This window comes from Manis javanica, chromosome 3 (assembly GCF_040802235.1).
Source record: "Manis javanica isolate MJ-LG chromosome 3, MJ_LKY, whole genome shotgun sequence".
Taxonomy (NCBI): Eukaryota; Metazoa; Chordata; class Mammalia; order Pholidota; family Manidae; genus Manis; species Manis javanica.
The window spans coordinates 163,240,861-163,255,731 of record NC_133158.1 but is presented as its reverse complement, the minus strand read 5'-3'; the positions used below and the strand labels follow the sequence as shown (position 1 = coordinate 163,255,731).

General features: G+C 47.6%; 1 protein-coding gene across 1 annotated transcript in view; it reads right to left on the bottom strand.

Moving 5' to 3' along the window:
• CLSTN2 (calsyntenin 2) overlaps nucleotides 1-14,871 on the bottom strand; it is a 572,396-nt gene that overhangs the window by 73,095 nt on the left and 484,430 nt on the right. Inside the window, exons 7-8 of the mRNA XM_036991730.2 lie at nucleotides 14,505-14,753; nucleotides 7,022-7,143 (exon numbers count right to left, since the gene is read on the bottom strand). Of these exons, the coding sequence (XP_036847625.2) occupies nucleotides 7,022-7,143; nucleotides 14,505-14,753 (371 nt within the window). The remainder of the gene's footprint in view (nucleotides 1-7,021; nucleotides 7,144-14,504; nucleotides 14,754-14,871) is intronic.

Sequence of the window (14,871 nt, the reverse complement as noted above, 5' to 3'; positions counted from 1 at the left end):
GCTTGTGGAGATGTGCCGAGGCCGGGGCCTGGGAGGGTCTCCTGGTCGGCCTGGCAGCCCGGCTGTGCGGATGGGGAGGGGGCTGAGTCTGCAAGCCTGGGGCAGCGCCAGGATCCCGTGGCTCACGAGTGATGCTCTGTTGTTGCTAGAACAAGTGGCCACAAACTCTGTGGCTTAAAACAACACAAATGTATTATTTTATAATTTTGGAGGGCAGAATTCTGGGCTAAAATCAAGGGGTCAGCAGGGCTGTGTTTCTTCTGGGGGCTCTGATGGATAATCTGTTTCTTTTTTTTTTTTAGCTCGTAGACGCTACCACGTTCCTTGGCTTCTGGCCCCACCTTGCTCTGGCGCTGCTGCCACTGGCACATCTTGCCTGTCTCTAGCCCTCCTGCCTCCCTCATGCGAGGGCCCTTGTAATCACACTGGGCCCACCTGGATAATCCTGGACCATCTCTCTATTTTATGCTCTTAGATCGCATGGGTGGAGACCCTTTTGTCATGTAAGGCAACACATTGACAGGTTTCAGGGATTTGGGGGTGGAAACCTTTGGGGGCCATTGTTCTGTCTTATCACAAGTGGCTAAGGGAACCCTGAGAGCCTAGCTGAGGTGTAGGGGTGTGGAAGTCATAAAGCCTGCTGTGCACTGGAGCCCCAGGGTGTGATGCAGCTGCCACGAAAGGGGCTGCAGGGCCAAGGGGACATGGCTCGGGCACTGGGCTGGAGTGGGGGTGCTGGCATGCGGGCACCCTCTCTTAAAGAAACAGAGCAAATGGGCTGTGTCAGCAGTCGCCTTTCCAGAGAGCAGGAAATCTGGTCACTGCACAGTCTTGGCCCAGGAGGATGGCGAGCGTCCACTGTGGGTCTGAGGACCTTTCTCTGCCAGCACCATGCAGCCGTGGAAGCCACCTCCCCCCAAATGCCTAGGTGCTCTTGGAGGTGGGAGGAGGCAGGGAGAGGGGCTCTGAGAGAAGTAGGGGCTTAGCATGTATTATTGAAAGAAAAAGTGGGAATCACCGTATTTGTGACCCTTCCCAAATCCATTTTTCACTCAGAACAACCTTGCAAGGTGGCATCTTTAAAAAAGTCATTTGGGATTCTGTGTGAAAGGGAGAAAAAAGAGGTTCTGGGCTTTCATCCCTCCTCTCTGCTAGGACATGTGCTCCTGAAAGAAAGTGGCCAGTGTACAGGCAGGACAGTGAGTGGGGTGGCATCACCACATTAGAGGAATGGTGGCCACCGCATCCAGGAGTTAGTCTTTAACAGCAGAACTGGTGTGCTGACAATGCCCAGTTATTTTGCTCATTAAGATGACCCGTCTGGACTGGAGCCCAATCTCCAATGAGCTACCTGCTCGGCAGGAGCAGTGATTGAGCTGGCCCATTTGACTCCCAGCATGGCCAAAAGAGCAGACGCGGTGACCTGGCTGTGCATCTTCCTACCTTTCCCTCATCAAGAATTAAGGATTTGCTCACTTGTACTTCTTCCAGGAGCTTTAGAATTCTATGCAAGTAGAATGGCCTTGACGGGCAAAGGCTTTGGGCCAAGACAAATGTGAACATCTGGCTCAAATCCTGACTCTGTCATTTGTTTCTGGGTAAGCTTGGGCCTGAGACTTGCTGTCTCCTTCATTTGGGAGGAAGAAAGGCCACCATTCACACCAGGAGCCTGGGTCTGGGGGACTCTGTCCCACTCACACCTGCCCCTTCCCTTTGGGTGTTGTGAGGGGCTGCTGGGGACCAGACATGCTCCTCCCTGTCCCCATTCTTTATGGGGAGAGGGAGGGGCTAGGAGGACAGGAGGTGCTGACAAAGGATGATGGGCCTCATTTAAGAAAGTCCAAACTTCTCAATGGACATGAGGCTTTCCTATGTCAAAATAATAGTGCTTTTCTCTTTTATCAGTAGTCCCACACTGGTGACCAGAGTATAAATTAGTTTGGTCTCATGATATATGTTGCTCAATAAGAAAATTTAAAATATTGGGAGATTTTATGTAAATGTATTAATTCCAACTTCCGAACAATTGGAGGCACAGCAACAGGTGTGGATTCCTGTGTGGCCTGAAGTGGTGTGGTGGTTGGCTCTTCAGTGAAGGCCCACCTTCACCCAGCCAGGAATCTTCACTCACCTTTGTTGCCTCTCCTCACCCATAATTATTAGGGTTTGGGACTTCTGCAGGAGAATGCTCCCCAGCGTCCACAAACCGGGCATGGCCATGAGCTCCCCCAGGGCAGGGCCATGTTCTTCTTCTCTGTCCTGGTGCCTATTACAAGTTCTGACACAGGGAAGGCAATGGCCAAGAGAATGAATCTCATTTCTGCATCTTGTGCTCATTGCACTTTTTCAAAGATGCATGTTTTTCCTCATATGTGCCGGGAGCACCTGTCCTCTTGCTGGTCAGTGGAGGGTGTCACTCAAGCTGTGGCTTCCAATAAGTGGAACATGCCATAAAACATCAGCAGGTTTCCCTCCAAACACTGACAAGTCCAAAGGGAAGATCATTAGAATTCATGACAATGAGTCAACCACATCCAAATAATATTAAGGTCAGGAGGGGCTGCAAATTAATAAACCTTTCCTGTGTGAGCTGGCAGCCGGGTGTTCTCCTCTGCTCTTGTCTGGGTTTGCACATGACTAACTGCAGGCTCGAGGGATTTGCATTAGCAGATCATAAGTAAAAATCCCATTAAGATGACATTCTTCTCATCGTTATGATCTCTTAAGTGAGGAGTAGTGGATTGTCAGAGGCATTTCCTGAAACTGCCTGCGAATGGATGTACCTGGCCACCTGTCTTCTCTGGCAGAGGCTTTCTGCAGTGGGGGGGGGAATGGCACTGGCCTGCTGGAAGCACACAGCTGCCCTGTGGCCTCTGCCTCACTCCCTGGGCACACTCCTGAAGGGCTATGTGGAAACCATGCCCTGGTCTCAATGCCTGTGAGTGACATGTGTCAAGTGCTTCATCTCCTGTCCAGGCTGTGGAGAGGGGAGAGGCAAGACCCCACTTCCACTGCAGCCCTGTCCTTGGACCCACTGAATGACCTGGTTTGAGCTATAGTTGCTTAAATTTGATAAATTTTATGAATGCCATGGTAGCATTCTTCACATTTACCCATCCCTAAAATTTTCAGTCTTCTTTGAATAACAAAATGTTTCAGTTGTGGCCCGTTCTTTTGGAGATCAAGTACCCACTCAATAACATGATATAAAAAAACCTTGAGATTTTAATTCCCACCAGCTCCTCCAAACTGCCAAGCCTGCCAAAGTGTCCCCTTCCACCCCGTCCCGACGCCCTGCCACACAGGAAGCTTAGAGTTCCTTGAGGATGGCCCTTTAACGCACCTCTCTGCCATCTTGGCTGCCTGGCCCCACCCCACTGTGCCCACCACACTCTGTTCAGATGAGGTCCTTCCCCCAGGGGCATCTCCAGGCCCTCCACCCCAGGTCCACATCAGTGTCCCTGGAATGTCACTCCTCCCACTTAGGCCCTGCCTTCTGACCCAGCACATATTGCATAGGATCATAAACTGCTTATGTGTTCTTTTCCCCATTATCATGGACACCTCTAGAGAGCAGAGGCTTCCATCTACCCCGACCCCCTGATCACTGGTACCCAGCACAGAGCCTGGCACATAGTTAGTGCTCTGCTGAATAAAGGCATAAATGAGGTACCATCAGGCTTTAGAACATTTACTATGCTTCTGGAATCTCCAAGGTGGGCCAAGAATTTGAATACACACAATATAACAGACCAATTGGAGTCCTTTCTGCCAAGGCCAGAAAGTTCTCTACTAATCACAGAGCTACTGGTGGTAAACACACTAAGATTTTTGTTTTCATCAAAATCAAAGCTGGACAATGCTTGAGACTGAAAGTAAAAAATGCAAAATTGTAAAATTTAAAAATGTTACATAAAATGAATCAAAAGGTCAATTAATCACAGGAGATTTTTAAAAATGTCTGAACTTTTCTACTCTCCTTCCCTCTCTCCCTCCCTCACTTCATTTCTCTCTTATTTTGATCTTGACATCCATTTGCTGCTATGCAAACATTTATTGGGCACCAACTGTGTACTCAGGGCTGTAACTTGCACTGAGGATCTGGAGAGAGTAAAGTGCAGTACTGTCTGCTCAGAGCTCAGCATAAAGTGGGCAGAAAGGAAGGATAAAGGAGTCTCTAGGGTGCAGTAAGTGTTGGGATGGGCTACTGTGTGGGGCCTGGAGAGCACAGGGGAGAGGCATGCCACTAGCAAGGTGGTCCAGGATGGCTTCATGGTGGAGGAGACATTATCAGGTATGTACATTCTGGGCAGCAAGTGACTTACATGCAAGAAGATTCTGTCTACACAGGGAGCTGAATAAGGGGAAGGAGGGCTCTGCAAGCTGGTCTGTATACACCACTGGATGGCTAGCATGAGCATGGTGGAGGTTTCCTATATCCCATCCACTGTAGCTCCTGTCCGGGTGAGCTGGGGCTTCTGATCATTAATAGGCAGGCTTTACGTTTCTTTGAATGTTAATTTCTTTGGTAAAAGAGTGCTGTGACAGAAACGTGTCTCCCTTACCCCCCAATTCATGTGTTGAAGTGTTAACCCCCAATATGACTGTATTTGGAGTTGCAGCCTTAAGGAGGTAGGGGAGGGTGAATGAGGTCATACTGGTGGGGCCCTGATCCAACGGCTCCTGTCTTATAAGAGGAGGAAAGGTACCCAGGCTCTCTCTCAACCACGTGAGGACGCAGAGAGTAGACAGCTCCCTCCTGGCCAGGAGGAGGGCCCTCACTGGGCAACAGAGCCCGCTGGGATCTTGATCTTGGACTCCTGAGCCTTCAGAACTGTGAGAAATCAATGCCTGTGGTTTGAGCCCACCGGTCTGTGGTATTCTGTTCTGGCAGCCTGAGCTGACTGAGGTGAAGGACACAAAGTGTGAGCAGAGGGAGATTTGACATTTTCATAGGGTTTCATCAAGACTATAAAATTTTGCATTTCAGGGATAATCCAGATCCCTAAATAAAAAATATGTTACACTTAGAAATGAAGACATTTTATATTTGAAATTGGCAGGCACACCTAAGCAGCAGCACAGCATCATGGAAAGGCAGGTCTGAGCCATGCTTCATGGTGCCATGCCAGGTGAGCTGAGACCATGGTCCCTGGGCCCCACTGGGGCCGAGAGCAGAATGAGCTCAAGCATGCGGCATGCCTGGCACAAAGCAGGAGTCGACAAATGGTAGGAAAGGAGCTTGGAGTCATTTGGAAGGTGTTCAGTGTATCTCAGGCCTTCCTTAAGTTCACCACTTTGGGAACAGATTTCAGAATTCCTACATTCACTATATCTTTATCTGTATAACCAGAGTTCTGTCTCCACCTATTTTTAATTCCAAACCCTATGACTTTATTAGCCTATGTGAGTGCTTATCAATCCCATCTTAGAAAACGTCACAGGGCATCCATGACCATCTTGGCCATGATAGTAATGTTCTTATTAAAAACCCTCAAAATATAGAATTTATTTTAATGTACCTCAGTTCACATTACATCCTATATACATCCTATATACGCCATATGGCACTGTACAATGTAGCTGAGAGGTTGTGGGGAAATCAAATAAACAATGTCACAATTTCACAATTTCTGCAACACCCTGAATTTCTAATTCAGAAGAACATACACTCATCCAGATGCCATATTTGCAAAACTCCAGGCTCCAGGAGGATGGGATTTATTGGGAATGGATTAGGCAGTTGCCACTGGCTCCCTCAAACGTCTTTCCCATCAACTTGGCATCCTTGACACCTTGTCACATTGCCTCAAGTTCCATCACTGAGACCTTCCCTGAGGTTAATGAATCCTTTTAAAGAGCATATGTCCGTACTTCTGTGTAGATGCAAAAGGGGCAGCTATCATTCTCCTCGCAATGTAAATGAGTTCCTCCTGGAATGCTTCCCAGTGAAACTGTTTGAACTCAGTCCCACTGGGGACCCGGGGCTTAAGGACCACTGGGAGAAGGTGGGGGTAGACACAGGTAAGAAGGAGGGCTCAGCTCTAGCTGAGGCGAGGGGGGTGGCACAGACATGGAGTTTTAGAGGGAGAAAAGAAGACTGAGGTTTCCAGAAGTGCTTGGGATACAGGTGCAGGAGAAAGAAAGCAGAGAAATACTGTGGCTCCAGGTAGTAAGGCCACAACGAGCATCACTTCATCTGCTTCATCAAGCAGACCATTCTACAGCCCCCTTACCTGTCTGCAGGCATTCTCCCTTTGGATAATTTAGTCATTAAAAAATTCACGCCCGCCCCACCTTTTCAAGTTTAAGTGAAGCCCAACTCCAGACTTGCTGCCCAGACAGACATATGGCAAGGCACAGCCACCCAGAGAGGGTGGGGTGCCCCCCACAGTCAGCGCTGCACAGCCCCTGGAAACAGACACTTCAAGGCTTCCCATTCAGGCCAGAGGCTTCATTTGTCATTGACAAGTAGGACACAGTGGCGCTTGTGATCACGAGTCATGAGGCTCTGGCATGAGTCACAGATTTTCCCACTTTAGAAAAGAACATGTGCCCACAGTGCACTGTGTCACTGTTTACTTCCAGGTCCCCCTGTCCCTGTTCTCAATCTGTGTCACCAAACGCAAGGCTACATGGCACCCACAGGGAATAGTAGAGCATCAGAGAGGAGACAGGGCACATGTATGCTATAAAGATGTACTAACAAAAAAGAAAAACTGGACCCGAGGATCCAGAGAAGCAGCCTCCCAGGAGCTCAATGCAGAGCAAAACATACATGTTGGCAGGTCCACTGACTGGTGCTGGGTCCCGGCTGGGAAGTGCAGCTCTCCCCACCTCCAGCTGGTCTGAGGTGGCAGTTTCCATTCTGACTTTAGAGATGTGTCTCCCTGAGCTGACTTTTCCAGAATTCAGCAAGGGGCCAGAGCCTTGAGGGGTGTACCCACTGCCGCCACCATGGAGTGCACCGACCGTCCTGCACAAGGGCGAGCGGGGGAGAGGAGCCCGCTGAGGGCCATACCTGGTCCAGCTTCCAGTGGAACTCAGCTGGGCGGAAGGTGTCAGCCTGGTCAAAGTCCTTGCGCAGGAGGAAGACGAGGCGGCAGTTGTGCACATACAGGGCGTAGTGATGCCGGTTCATTTCTGAAAACCAGAAAGAGGACTTATGGGTGAGAGAATCCCTGTCAGTCTCCAGCAGAGGAGTCTCCCCGCCACCTCACTTAGCACACTTCAAAGGACAGAGGTGTGGGCAGTATCCTCTTCTGCAACTGGGTCTATGGGATGTTCTAGGACACACATGAAATGGAAGAGGGAGATTCAAGAAAGCCCACAGCAAAACTTCTGGGCTTTAAATACCTTATACTCAGATACTCCATCACATTGAGGATAAAAATTATGTAGGTTAACAAACTCTTTCTTGTGCAAATAACTTCTGGGATGGTTATGGGGTTCTTTGACAAAGAAGTCAGCCACCCTGGGCTACTTAACAGAGCTGATATTCTACTAGGGTTCTGGACTTTGTTTTACATTCCAGGTTTCTCATTGGTGACCACAGAGCACGACTCCTTCTCTATCTGATCTGTGTGCAGATGAGGGGAGCTGCCTCGCTTTTAGTTGCTGGGAGGAATGGACAGATTGATTTTCCAGCATTAGACATAGTTCTGTGACTTCCCAAAGCAATGAACACACCCTTCTCTCCATGCACAGACAATGGATGGACCTTTTTTCTCTTCTGATACAAAAGCCTTCTTTCCCACTTAGGAAAGCTCGTATCATGGATCCAGGCTACAGTGTCCTAAAGCCACAAGATAACAGCCACGAGGAGGGGAGGAGCTGTTCCATGGCCAATACTCAGAGAACTCATATTTTACTATTCAGTAGCACAACACAGAAATCTACTACCCATAAATGTTGGGTGAATGAGCAGGTGACTGGTAGAGTAGAAAGAGCATAGGCCCTAGTTCAGACTAGGAAGGATGCAGCTGTATCTCCAGGTGATGCTGGGAGAGTTATTTAGCCTCAGTTTCCCTAACTGTATCATGACAGGGATACTGGATTATCCTAATATATCATGAGGATAGGGTATGGTGATTGATTCATGTACAACCTGTATAAACCTTGCCCATGACACTTGACAGGGAGGAATTAGCTTCAGTCCCACTGCTAGGTATGGGCTCTGATTGGTCCTGGCCAAACAGGCTTGGCAAATCCCCCTGCCACAGGGATTGGTTCAGGCCTCAGTTCAGCAGTGTGGGCTATTCTCCTGGCCATGAAAAGTGACTCAATTCAGGCTAGTGATTGGGGAGCTTTTCTGAACAGTTCTGGGAAAGAACTCTTTCTCTTTTAGCAGAAATCTCTTTTAGCAAATAAGTACATACTCTCTCTCTAGAAGTTGTAGTATAAAATCAGGAGGCTTGGAGCTATATTTGCTAATATGAAATTCACACATATGGTGGAAGATCTGAGAAACTGCAGAGAAAAGTGGCCAGGGCCTTGATCACACTTTGCCTGAAGTGGTCATAGTTCTGGACATTTTCAGCTACAAGACCTCCACCTTCCATTTGTTATTGTTATTTTTTTTTCATCTGTTATCAGTTTGATCTGTATTTCCTGTCTGTAGTAACTGAAAGCATCTTAATTGGTGCAATGAGGAAATGTGTATAAAGCATCTGCCTAGAACAGATGCTCAATGACTGTTAGTTATTATAAGGACTATTACACTGACTCATGGCCATGACAACATAGCAAAGTGGTGTCAGGTGCTATTTAAACACAAGCATTGCTGATCCTGAGAGCGCAACCAAGAATGCAAGGGAGCAGAACGGTCAGTTGCCAAGTGTGGTGGGACTGGCCTTGGCCAACTTCTGGGCCAGTCTTCAGATTGACAAACACCTGGGCCTGGTTATGGGGTTTTTATTGAATGTTTCTTGTCCCCTCAGAATTGCCTAACTAATTTTCTATTGTGGTTTCTGTTGATATCTGTCAGGAAAATATAGAAAACCTTTTTCCCTTTAGTTTATTTGAGTCAGGAGAGGTTGTGCGTGAGGAGCTGGAACAAGAAGAATGAAAGGCTAGACCTCACTGGGGGTCCTGAGCACCTTTTAGCTAGGGGGTTTCTCCCTCCCACACCCTCCGTTAGTCTGGATTCCTGGATCACCCCCCACACCAGGGAAACTGGCTTATCCAGTGAACTGATGACATGATACACTCGGGAATTAGTTCCACTTCTTTTTCTGAAGTTCTGTGTGTTTTGCTACAGCTCTCTTTCCTCCTCTTTGCCCACGTCTCCAGCAGCTCCTAAAGCCTCTGGTCACATTCTGATAGAGCAGCAGTCTCCCCTTCTCCTTGGGGAATACAGTCCATGACCCCCAGGGGATGTCTGAACCACAGATGGCACTGAGCCCTATCTATACTACGCTCTTGCCTATGTATAGATACTTACAGTAGAGTTTAATTTGTAAATGAGGAACAGTAGGAGATGAACAATAACTTATTAGTTATTGTTACAATGCAATAGAACAATGATAACAATATACTGTATTAAAGTTATGTGATTGTGCTTTTTCTCTCTCTCAAAGTATCTCATTGTGCTGGGCTTCCCCTCTTCTCATGATGATGTAAGATGAGAAAATGCCTACATGAGGAGACGTGGTGAGGTGGATGATGCAGGCATGTGGCCTACTGTTGACCTTCTGACCACACATCGGAAGGAGGATCATCTGTCTCCAGACTGGGGGTGACGGTGGGTAACTGCGACCGCAGAATGTGAGCCCATGGATGAGGGGGGCTGTTGTGCTGATCGTGCTGAAGGGTTCACTCTAAATCAAACGCCAGTGTCTCATCCAGCTCAAAGGCCCTCCCTTTCCCTCTGCTCAGCCTTGACCCACGGCTTGGTGGCCAACAGCGGGGAAAGGCAGTGGGTCTGTCCTTTCACTCTTTTTGTTCCACTGCCTCATCCCCCAGCCTCTTTCTGGCTCCAGCCATGGTCAGAGTCAGGGGAAGGCCGATAAGAAGGAAAGAGGTGGGGTCCCTTTAACGAGCCCGTGGAGCCTGTCATGTTCTCGGGGATGCTGCATGTGCACTGTCATGCAGGTGTATGTATGTGCACTCACTATCTGGAGAGGCGCTGCAGAGCCTGGACCTGGGCAAAATAGTGTTTTCATCTCTCCCCTCTTCCCCCTACCACCCACACCCCCCAACCCTATTGTAATCAGGAATGAGAGTGGGCTAGTTATCATTTTTACACAGGGACTGATCTCATCAGTGACAGTCCCTTTCTAGATGTCTGGGACATTTATGCCAGCTCCAGTCCTTCCTTTGTGGGTGCCACCTCTCTCCTCCTGGTGTGAGTGATGCTTTTCCCAGTCAGTCTTTCATGACCTCTCTCGGCCCCTGCCCTCTCTCAGTAACTCCTCCCTCCTCCCCCATCTGCTCCTCCCACCAGGATCCCCTCTGCTTGGCATGCAGCCCCCTTGGCTCTAGCCTCAACCACTTCTGGGTGTCCATTTGGCCCATAAGAATAAGAACTCAAACACCTGTGTCCTGCCAAATTGCAGTGAGACACCTGCTCTCCCCCCGCCCCCTGCTCTCCTCTCTCCTCAGCCCACAGCTGAGGCAGCCCCCATCGGCCTCTTGCCTTCATAATCCCCGGGGGGTGGGAATCAGGCCAGGCATTCATACATCCTGACTCCTGGGACATGATTCAAACTTCCCCAGGGCTCTACCGAGTGTTCGCAGCTTGGCTTGCAAACCTCAGCTGGGAGTGAGATTCCCACCTCCTCTCTATGGCAGACAATGTCCATCCCTCTGAGTGATTTTCTGGGCCTCTCTGGAAGTGTAGGAGCACCCCTTCCCTTTCGTAGCAGGCAGGGGGCCCGGCTAGCTCCCTACCAGGCTGGCTGTTCTGCCTCTGCCACCTGGTGATTGCTGGGCCAGGCTGGCTCCTCTCTCTTGGAAAGCCCTGTAGGGAAGTGGTTAGCACTGTGTGCGATCATTTATCATACATTGCTGTCAGTTGGAACTCAAAGATAGCAAGAGGGGTGCATGCGTGAAAAAGGGGATCCCGGCAAGAGGATAAGACGTATGGGGAGGGCGATCTCTGAGAGAGGGCAGGAAAGAGCGTCACTCACACCAGGAGTGGGGAGAAGAGGGCCAGCAAAGTAGGTTTGGAGGGGGCACAAGTGTCCCAGCCAAGAGAGTCGTGGTAGAGACTCTGCTGTGTGTTCACCTGATTCTGTTTCCTTTGCTCCTAGACAAACAACAGAACTCATATCACAGCTTTCCCTGTGGTTAGGGGGGCCACGTGACCAAATTCTACCAACAGAGTGTGAGTAGAAGTGAGGCACGCCACTTGCTGGTCTAGCCAATAAAACCCTTCTATGTTCAACTCTATGCCAACTTTCTATCTTGTAGTTGAAAATGGCACCAAACGACGGAGGGATGCTGGGTCCCCACCTGCCTGGGCAAAGCTGAGCTTCCTCAGCCCCCTGCCCCACCCAGGGCTGCCGGACAATGGCGTAGGGGAAAACCACGAGCAAAGAGTGTTCGCCACTGAGACGTTTTTCGTTGGTGGTGGCTAATAGTGGTTTTCTTTCTTAGTTCTTTAAAACTTCACTTAGCCCTTGATGACTAATCAATTCTATTATCCAATTATTTATAAATTACTTTCTAATGGGCCAGCATAATAAGTTTTACTTGGTGGACAAGACAGAAACGAGTGCCATTTTCACAAAGGGTGATTTGGAAATCTGCATCGATAGCCTGCCTATATTCTTTGACTCAATAATTCAGCTTCTGATTGGGAAATAATCAGAAATGTCCTATAAAGGTTGACACAAGAATGCTCATCATGGCATTGTTTTATTTGCATTTAAAAGGAGACACTCTAAACATCTAACAAAAGGGAGCCAGTTAAATGAAGTATAACAAAAGCCCCATGACAGAATTTTAGACTGCCGCATAATTCATATTGTTAATATTTTTCATCACAGGAAGAAATGATCTGGATATAATGTCATGTAAGAGAAACAGATAACATGATAGCATAACATGTATTATAAAACATAGATTGAAAATTGTAAGGACATTCTACATGCAGATAGAAATAAAAACAAGATTTGGAATATTTCATTACCAAATATTAATAGAAAATACCTCTAAGTCTTAGGATTTTAGGTGATTTGTGTATTCTCTTCTATACTTTTCTGTGCTTTTCAGGTTTTCTGCTATAAATGTGTTGCTTTTCATTTCTGATTTTTAAAAAGTTTAAAGCAAGGACATATTTATAGATTTTTTTTTCTTAAGTTCAGAAGATTTAGAGAAAAATCTCCCCCATCTTCTTGGTGCCCACGTTGAGCTGATTGTAAAGTGTTATTTTATAGTAAGGCCAAAGCTGAGTAGTGCCTTGAGTCCTTGCTGATTCAAGGGAGCTGAAATGCCTGTTGGGTGTACTGCTCAATGAAAGGGGAGGCAGCACTGGCTAAAGCAGAATTTTCAGCCATGGCTGCACATAAGAATTCCCCAGAAATTTGAATTTATTGACTGAGGTGGGGCTCTGGTATCCATGTAGTTTTAGAAGCGTCTGGGCTATCCTGCTGTGTTAGGAGGGTTGACCTATAGGTCCAACAGCATGGGTCTGGAATGTGGGGCCAGGGGAGATAGGTACGATCCTGTTTCTCTGGGCAACTGGCTACATTATCCTGGGCCAGCTACTCAACTTCCCATATTCTAGTTTTCTCCTCTTTAAGCAGGAACATTTATATCTGTGTAACCTGCTTCCCAGGAGTATTTGATACATATCAGAAAGGACTACATATGTGTGGCCCCAGCTTCTGCAGCTTTGCATTCATATGTACATGCTGGGGCCATTGTGTCAGACACTGGCTTCTGGATCATGATGGGGGTGCCCCACCAGGCACTGAAAGGACAGAGCCATGGGCTGATTCCTGGGGTGGTGGACTGAGCTTTGAACCAGTCCTAAAACAGGGCCACCTCATGCAGGTCTTTGGGGTCCTTTCTGCATGAAGGTCCCAGAAAAGTTAATCGTTGGCAAAACCAACCTGACATAGACTTACTGTATGATTAGGGAAATCTGATAACTCTCTCTGTCTCAGTTTCTAACCCAGAAAATACATTGACATTGATTGTAAATATCAATTAAAACAGAAAATACAGGAGCCTGCTAGTAGCATAATGTGGAATAAAACCAGAAATATGAGGATGATAATAGTACCAGATTAATCAAGCACTGATTTTGTATCTGGTGCTAAGTGATTTCATACATTATTATGTTTGTTTTCCCCATTTTACATATGGGGAAATTAAGGCTCAGAGATATTAGCAACTCCTTGAAGGTCACACCTTAAATAGTGGGAAAGTTGAGGTGTGAACTCTGGCTGTACAGCAGTGAGGCTGAGCTGCCAGCCACTCTCCTATACTGTTTTCTCACTGCACTATTTGCTATAGGTGTAGTTTATTTGGGATATTTTCAGAAAAGCAGCATTTGAAATGGGAAATTGTGGGGTTACAATTTAAAATAGAATTATAACATTTGCATAAGAAATCAGAGTATTTTTGCGTATGTGTGTGTGTGTGTTTGCAAATTGAGGGTAGTGATAAGAACATAGGATTAAAGTTAGCTAGATCTAAGCTTACATTCCAGTTCTAATACTGATTGGCTGTATAACTTGGGACAGGTTCCTTAATCTCTCAGGGATGTTTCCTTATCCTTAAAATGGAAAACACAGTAATGCTTTTATAAAATTGCAGAGATGTAGAGCAGCTTAGAGCAGTAATAATAGTAATTGCCACCATAGATGGTACTTCCTGTGCACCAGGTACTGTTGTAAAGCATTAGATATACAGAAGTCATTTCATGCTGATAAGCACCCTATGAGGTAGATGATACTATCACGCCCATTTTATAGACAGGGAATGTGAGGCACAGAGAGTTAGACACCATGCCCAAGGTCCCCCAGCCAGTAATTGGTGGAGCCCTTGTAACTACCAAGGTGTGAACTGCCTTGCACAGGCTCAGTGTGCTGGAAATCTAACAAAAGTCAGCTATCACCATTATATTCGGCAGTGATTTTCAAATTATTTTAAATGAGCAGGACCTTTTCACTGAACATAAAGTTTTGCAAGTCTTACTATTTAAAATTTTGTGAAGGTGGAGCTGCTTGGCTTGAAGGAAGACAGCTCCTGGCCTCCCCCTCTCGCCCATATTGGCAGCCCTAAGTTACTTCTGGGGAGGTCAGGGTTCTGAAGAACCTGGTTTGAAAACCACTAGCCCCAGCCTTTGCATTCTTTCTATCTCTGTCTCTACTTTCTCCCCTTTCCTGTTCTGCTCTACCCTAAGCCCAGAAAATCAGCAGCCAGAAAACCAGAGACAGAATATTTTCCTAGGAATCTCCTCATGCCCCTGCTTTTCCCCACATCCTCTGTGGCTGTGTTCAAACAACCGGGCACAACAGGCAGCCACTGGGGGCGCTGGACTCGAGACTCACCAGTTTTGTCTGAGTTGCAGAGGATGGTTTCCTTCTCGGCTCTCACACCGGGGCTGGGGCCGTGTTTCATCCACATGGTGATGGTGAACTGATCCGTCAGGTTCTTTGGCACAATCCCATCAGGGATCTTAGCACCCTGCCTGCCGTCGAACTTGAAGATCATCTCACTGCTGTCCACCAGTAGTCCGGTGGTCCAGTTGGTGGCAGTGCTGGGGGACGGCAAGAGGTCAATGATGCCAGAGGAGGCTCCTGCAGAGGACGGGGGGATGGAAAGCACAAAGGGTCAGTCCTCACCAGGTGGGTGTCCTCACCTTCTGTCGTCTGCTCCTGGGTGTGGATGAACTGTTCGGTGTACCTACTCAGAGGT